Source organism: Gopherus flavomarginatus, chromosome 11 (assembly GCF_025201925.1).
Source record: "Gopherus flavomarginatus isolate rGopFla2 chromosome 11, rGopFla2.mat.asm, whole genome shotgun sequence".
In the NCBI taxonomy this organism is placed as follows: Eukaryota; Metazoa; Chordata; order Testudines; family Testudinidae; genus Gopherus; species Gopherus flavomarginatus.
In genome coordinates, this window is record NC_066627.1 from 46,991,037 (window position 1) to 46,999,169 (window position 8,133).

General features: G+C 44.4%; 1 protein-coding gene across 1 annotated transcript in view; it reads left to right on the forward strand.

Annotated features, from left to right (window-relative positions):
• Nucleotides 1-6,225, forward strand: part of COL20A1 (collagen type XX alpha 1 chain) — a 99,183-nt gene extending 92,958 nt beyond the window's left edge. The window contains exons 38-40 of the mRNA XM_050918713.1: nt 2,486-2,563; nt 3,706-3,861; nt 5,122-6,225. Coding sequence (XP_050774670.1) covers nt 2,486-2,563; nt 3,706-3,861; nt 5,122-5,135 — 248 coding nt within the window. The 3' untranslated portion in view covers nt 5,136-6,225. The remainder of the gene's footprint in view (nt 1-2,485; nt 2,564-3,705; nt 3,862-5,121) is intronic.
• Nucleotides 6,226-8,133: the final 1,908 nt, after the last annotated feature.

Here is an 8,133-nt window from a genome sequence, read left to right on the forward strand (position 1 = left end):
CAGCAGCATCACCCACCATCCAAGGTGGGCTCTCATTGTCTCTGGGCACAATGCTGGACCAAATCTGAAAGTTTTACTTGATCAAAACTCCCCTTGAAGTCAATGTAAGGACTAAGTAAAGGTGCCAGCATATGGCCAACAGTTTTTTCCAGTGAGGGAATGAGAGCAGCATGCAATGCTTCTTACCTCTCCCCGCCCCCACCCGCCACCCCTCAGTGGGCAGAGCACTTGCTGGCACCTTTTTGGAGTAGAACTCATGAGCTTTGGAGAGAATATTTGGAAAGTGTTGCTGGAACTTTTGTTTAAATTACAGGGCAAATCTTGACTGCACCATCATCCTGGCAACCACCCATGGTTTAATAAAGCAGTGTATTAAGGATAGGCTGTTAGAAGAACCTTTTGGCTGCAGCTCGAAAGCGGCACATACAGCATTATTAAAGATGAAAACGTGAGAGAAAGAAAAGGAAATCACTGTGTGCACGTGCAAGAAGAGCCTCACCTTCCTATTTCATGTAGAATTTCCTTCAATTTTTGGTCTAAGTTTGTGGTTTAATTGGCACATTTCACACAGCTGCTAGCCCAGCAACCTGAATCTGTCAAGAGCACTCAAGGAAGATTCTGCACTATTGTTTCCTGTTCCCCCACCTTCTTTTTAGTAGCTCTTTACTTTTCTGTAGAAAAGCCATCTTGAAATATGTGTTGGGGAAGGTATCTCCTTACTAGAGCTTTTGGGGATAGCAAGTTTGCTTCTGAAGCAGCCCTTCTCCCCCTCCCCAGTCTTTATTCATAGCATCCCAGTGAGAACAGGATGGGAGCCAGCACTAAGGGTATATACCAACCATACTGACTTTTTTTTTTAAACCAACTCTCATGTAAAAACAAAGTTTTTTTTTCTTCTTCCCATTTCAAGAAAATCTCCCCCAGTCACAAGCTCAATAACAAACTCTGTTTCTGTCCACCTGACAAGACATGTAAAGCAAGCAGCTATTTTTGCTACCAATACAAAGGACCGCTCCATGCACTGAAAAGTTCTTCTGCAGTTTGAGTCCTAGGCCTGTCGGGCAATTCCTGCTGCTCTCTCTCACAAGCATGTATTCCCACGAAAGGGCCCCACTTCCGGAGCAGGTCTTACATATTGATACAAATTTTTGATGGCAGGAGAGGCAAAGCCAGGTGTTAATGGGAGGAAATAATGTCCGAGCAGATATTTTTATAAAAATATTTGCTGGAGAGTCTTGTGCAACAACATTAATTGAAACTGCTCTGGCTTCAGTAGCTGCTTAATCCTTCTGAAAAGCCAACCCCTAGCTCGAGCTGGTTAGTCATTCAGTTCTGTCCTGAAAACATAAAACTTATCAAAATGACAATTAAGTGGAGCAGGGATGAAGCAACCTGCAACTATTTCCAGATGGTCACGTGAGGAGACAGATCCCCTAGATGAAGAACAGGTAGAACTTGGGTGTAGAACTGGTCAAAATCTCTTTACCAAAACAAGCCATTTTCTCAAGAGCTACGTCTTGAGACATGAGGTGCGGGAGTTAATATCTTTTATTGGACCAACTTCTGTTTGGTGAGAGAGAGACACTTTTGAGCTACACAGAGCTCTTCTTCAGGTCCCAGTATAGTTGACCATTTCGTCAGGAAGGTGAGACTAACTCATTAGCCTACGGGTCAGGATATTGACCTGGAACATGGGAGACCAGATTAGAGTCAGAGAAGGGACTTGAACCTGAGGCTAGCACATCTCAGGCCAGTGTCATAACCACCAGGCTGGTGACACTGGGGGAACTTTTGTAAGGTCTTAGTTTCATTCCTCATCAGAATGGAAACAGATTCCCAAACCTCCAAAACATTGCACACAATGGAATTACTGTTTTCCAGCCAACCCTGCCTGAGCAGCAAGAGCCTGGCATATGCAGTTGCACCGGTTGCCCTGAGAAAGCTGCAGTTGGGTGCTGGCCCCTAGAGGTGGTAAGGGGAGAAAGAGCTTGGGAAGACTGGCTTTGTTGCACAGAGAGCTGCAGGTACAGCAGAACAATGCACATCAATGAGGAAGTCATTTCTACTGCACCATGAAAATAGCATTCAACAGCGAAGGGTTAACAGGCTCTCTAACACTGTACGAAGCACTACACTGTACTTAAAGACCAGGTATAAATATTAAAAGATTACTTGATTTATATTTACAGTTTCATAAATAGCCACAAACTTAAATTTAGTGTGTAGGGGGATGATCCTATTTGAGGGACAATTCCAAGGGCTGCCCAAGGATACATATGCAGGGCCACATAGGAGGGGTTAAAGAAGGGGATCCTGTTTTGCTGTGTGTGGCACTAAAGACCACAACCTCCTCAAAGACCGTACCACTTAAGAGCCACCTTATGGGGAGGCTGGAGTAGAGGGTGTTAATTCAGAGGAAGCTGTTAAGCTCTGGTAAGTGACATCTCTCTCTCTCTCTCTCTTTCTCTCTCTCATCCTCAAACAGGAGGACCAGGAGCCAAGGGTGAGAAAGGAATGGCTGGAGCCAGGGAGGAAGGAGGCCAGGGACCAAGAGGACGCGCAGGTACAGTTAATACAGTCTTTTGGTTTCAAACATAATGTTGACTCTTCATCTGTGCTCCCAAGGGGTTTGAGCAAACAGCTTGGGCATAGCTTGCAACAGCCACATCCCAATTTCAAAGCAACACTCACTCATGAGAGACAGATAAGCCTAAATCTGCCTCTAGCAGGGTTTCTGGCACCTTCATCTGAAGCATCTGGTGCTGGCCATTATCAGAGACAGGAAACAAGACTATATGGCCCATGGGTCTGCTTCAGTATGGCAGCTCCTCTGTTTCTAAGATCCCATGGGGACACACTTTCCAAAGAGCCTCCCTTTGGTAAACATCTGCCAGTGCAGAGGCAGAAATCCCCAATGTCTGAACATACCAGCTAGGTAATTGCATGTTTTAATCATACAGACTTTTCACATTGCCTACACTATTGCAGAGTTTTGTGCATACAGGGCCAGATGTTCAGATGGCATAAGCCAGTTAAGGATGTGGCTCACAAAGTGGAAGGCCCTTTGAAAATTGGCCCCCTACTTTGTTGGAACCTAAAATCACTCAAAATTCTCCCCTCAAGAGCCTGATCTGCTTTAGCTGAAGTCAGGGGGCCTATTGCTGACTTCAGTGCCAGCAGGAGAGCTTTGCAGAAAGTATTTTTTCATTTTTATATATATACACGATTGTTGCTATTGACATAAAGACATAAAATCAGTGAATCCCACAGGATCTTGGGATTAGTGTCTGATAATTCTCCACATGGGAGAAAGTGATGAGATTCCCTAATCCTTCTCCCTGCTCATCACAGGCTGGAATCACTCCTTGAGGGTGAGGCTAGGTCATCATACTCCTGAGCAATTCTTCCTGATGTTTGAGACAGCACTGATGAAGGTAGACAAGCATTCTTTCTAGCCTTCTTCAGACAGAGTGATGCTGACCACATCACAAAGCTTCTAGGGCACTGGTGAACAGCAGGAAAGTTAAATTGTGGGAAATGAGAAAGCGGTCCATAGATCATCAGGATGCAGTAGGGACTCTAACCTCATCTTCCTTCAAAAGGGAGAAAGGAAAGTTCCCAGATAACCGTCAGTACTTGTCTATAGATATTGCATTGGACCAGCAGAGTTATACTGTACTGTTTGAGATACCATTCATTTTTCAGGCCTTCCAGGAGAACAAGTCATAGGGGACCCGGGTCTGAAGGGTTCCCCTGGGAGCACTGGTCCTCCAGGTTTTCCTGGTGCCAGAGGCCATCCTGGAGCACCTGGCTACCCAGGTGGTTGTGATATCTCTGGATGCTACAGGGCAAGCACAAGAGGTGAGTCCTGATTCTAGAAGCTGCCCCATTGATGCATCTTTGGCTACCTGGATAACCTGTATTAGACCAATTATTATTTTTGCTTAATTTATTTTTCCCATGCTTCAAGGACAGTTTATCCTGGAGAACATTTTTTACTAAGTACTTAACACAAACCATGTGGAAAAAGTTCTTCTGACTGGCTGCTGAACGTTTAACAGTGGTTGGATTAACCTGTAATAATTGCATACCTCTGCTCTTTACGCATCTGTCCACCTCTCACAAATTTTTCCCCTTCTCACAACGAAAGACGTTGTGACAGACTAAAGCCAGTTCTGGAGGCTTTGGGTTGCATGAGATGATCTAACACACCAGGAGTAGCATTTACTTGGATATGACCTCTGCTCTGTACCTCATGAAAGGACTAGGGATTCTTCTTAAGAAGCACTTATGCATGGTTTCTACAAGAAACTTCTACTGCAAAAAGGCATTCTCATGTGACTGACCATTTGTCTGTAATATTGACCTCCCCCTCAAACTAGCCATTTTTTCAGAGCAGTTATGTCTGTAAACTGGCCTACTATGCAACCATGTACTGGAAGGGGAACTGGTTCAAGACTTCTCCTGAATGATATTTTCACCCTCTCTGTCAGATGAAGCTGTGCATCTTTATTTAACTGTATCTGTAGTTCCTTTTCCCTCCATTTATGTCAGTGGTTGTCAAACTTTTGGACTGGTGACCCCTTTCGCACAGCAAGCCTCTGAGTGCGACCCTCCTTATAAAAACATGTTTATATTTAACACCATTATAAATGCTGGATGCAAAGTGGGGTTTGGGGTGTAGGCTGTCAGCTTGCAGCCCCCCAGGTAATAACCTCATGAACCCCTGAGAGGCCCTGACCCCCAGCTTGAAACCCCCTGATTTATTGCACCACATTTGAAGGCGGCAAAGTAGATTTTTAAAAATGCTCCTGCTCGATATAGATGGAGCTATTTTCTCTTATGTGAAAGGCCTTTTCTCCTAATACTGAGCTACCCAATTTAGTTATTGATGTATCTTGTCAATTAACTTGGGGTATTTTCATGGTACTAATGACAGGACATATTAATGCCTCGCTATACCTCCCCATCTCATAGAATAAGAATAAAATACAGACACTAGTTGGTGCCTGAGAGAAGATTGTTGAGGGAGGGCTAATTGTGCACCCTCCATCCTCTGTACTTTGTGTTGTATATATTCTTCTGTTCAATAGTATCTCCTGTTTTTGTCTCCAAATGCAGATTTCATCCCATGATGACTGAGGCATGGGCTACCTTGGACAGGGCTCTGTCCTTTGGAAACTTCTGCATTAAGCTTCTATCTAGCCAGAGCGTAACTGCAACTTCAACACCCAATACAAAGTTCCCCCCGGTTGCACTGGATTTTTGTACGGAAGCACAGAACTCTAAACTAAGCATAAAACACTACCCACAAAACCAGACTGTATGCAGCAAGTACCTAGTCATCCCCTCTCACCTGTATTTCTATATTATCTGAACCATTTTGCATTGGACAGTTGGTGTGTCTGAACTGCTGTCAGGTGTCCCACAACAGGGTAAAGAAATACAGTCTGAGGTTCAGGCTGTTAAGCCAAAAGTAGCACTAACGGTATATGAAATGTTCAAAAAGAGTCTGGAGCAATGGCTCGTGTTTGTCCACTTATGCTTTATTTTTTCAGCCATTATTGTGGGTCACCAGTAGCTGAGCAGAACAGTACAAGGTACCAAAAAATGCAAATCCGTACAATGGGGGGATTCCATTGGCACCCCACTGCCATGTTAGCTGTGGGGTGCCAATGGAATAAAGTCTAATACTATTGCTACTGCTTCTGCCTTTGGCACAATATTGAAGTCTTCCTCCCAGTTTCATTATATACATGACTATCATTGGACTATGGAATCACCTTTGCAGAGGAACAGTGAAAGCCCAGGTGCCTAGTCTCATTTTATACATATCAAGCAAAGTACTAGAAAATAGAGCATTTGTGCATTAATAAGGGATAGCCTAGATAACCCCTTGGCCTTCTCCATGTCTGCCTTCTAGGCACATAGTAACAGTTTTCCATTGTATCCCATCACATACTGCATAGCCATAGGCCTCACTTTTATCAATAGGATACTAGAGGTATTTGTTATTGTCTGACATTCTAATTGTACAGGCCTTAATTGTTCACATTCATACCAAATTTATATTGATACTAGTAATGCAATGCCTTAATGGTAATTGTTTGTTATTTTATATTGTACCAGCTTGTATTGGTCCCAGACCCGAGCTACATTGTAACTGCTTTCAAATAATTGCTCCTGAACCTGGGTTATTGACACAAAGACAATCAAGTTCTGTAAATAAAAGTCACTGGCATTAGAAAATCTGGACCAACTCTCCTTGCATCGCTTCTACGAAAAAGCTTAGATACAAAAAAAGGAGCAAAACACACATTACCGTGCACCTAATGTGTGTGCACATTTTCTCTAATTATTGGCACACTGGATAGCTGTACACAAATGGCTAGTGATGGTACCGCGCATACACGATCATGCATTTTAATTTGCAATACCGGTAACTGTGCACAGCTAACCCACTTGAAATTTTAGTCCTGTAATTATCCAACATTTAGAAACCATGTTGCTAGGCCCTTTAGAAATGCCCAGGATAAATACAGAAGTCCTTCCTGCAAAAATATGGCTCAGATGCAGTAACTGCCATAGATACTCGTTCATTAGCTTGTTCGTTTATAAGCTGACCACTCCCCCCCCACCGCCCCAGATGGATAGCTCAAAATGGCAAAGACTGTATGACCCTTTCATAAACCGACCCTATATTTCAGGGGGTGGCAAACTCTGACTCCCAGCCTGTCAGGGTAAGCCAGTCGTGGATCAGGACATCGTGTTTACCTGGAGCATCCGCAGGCATGGAGCCCCTCAGCTCCCAGTGGCCATGGTTTGCCATTCCCAGCCAATGGGAGCTGCGGGAAGCAGCGTGGGCTGCAGTTGATTGACTTTTCTAAGTTTTCTAGGTTCAGGGTCAGTCCAAAAGCTCCCACTAGGGCTTCCCCTCCCCAGCGGGATGTGTTCACTAAGGAAGCATATGCTGATCGCACCAGGAAAGCATCTGGGGCCAGATCCACAAAGGTGCTTAGGCTGGATCAGTGGAAGTTAGGCACCTAAATACCTTTGTGGAGTTGACAGCATTCCCCAGGGACAGTCGAACTTGAGTCCTGGCTTTTTCTGGAGCCCATTGGTCAGTGTGAGCGGCTCAGAACTACTAGCCAAGCCATGATCTATTTGTAAGCAGCTTGAGAGAAGTGTAGGGAAATTCCTTCCACAGGAGGAAACACTGGGACTTTCTAAAGCAAGAGCTAGGAATGAGGAAGGAACAAGGTCCTACAGCTTTCAGCCCCCACGGCTGAGTGGTTTCCTATTGGGCACGCCATGTTCACGGTTACAATGGAGGACAGTGACAGATTGGTAAGGTATAGGTGATGCCAGCGCCTGCTGGTTAAGACCATGGTACTAAAACAGCTGTTAGTAGCAGTAACTAATTACAGAAAGGGGACTTATACATAGATGTAATAACTGCACCTGGGGACATCCATCAGCAACAGAATTTCAGTCATCCGTAGATGGCTGCTGAACAAATCACAAACTTAACCTTCCACACGACAGCGGTGGCAGGGGAGTGGGGAAGGGAGGGGAGCTCAGTTAGTCGTTATTTCTCCAGGATGCTGTAGCTGCATTCATATAAACCATTCTTCAAAAATAGTTATCCTGCTTTTAGCATAAACTCATTGCACCGCAACTGAAAGCCTCACAGAAGGAAACACTTTTCCATAGTCTGTGCCAGTAGCACAAGTCAGATTCCCGACCCCCAAGGGAGATTTTTTTTGGCTCAGCAGGAAGCAGGTCCAGGACTGGGGCTCCAGAGTTCTACAATAATACAAATCAATAATAACGGCAACACATGGATTTCTGTTAATTAGGAGCCAGTTTATAACGCACTTACAAGTGAACAGTCCCTTATACCACAAGCAGTTGCAGTGAAGTCAGTGGGGCTATTGGAGGAGTGAGGCATTACACTCTGAGTCCAGGAGCATGGGAAACTTTTGAGATTTTGGAATTTTTTTTGCTCTGAAATGAGACAAAATTGAGACCTTCAAAGTTTTTCAAGAAATCCTCCCCTAAAATAACCAGTAGCCTGGTGATGATGGCACTCACTCTGGGATGTGGGAAACCCAGCTTCAAGTGCCTACTCTT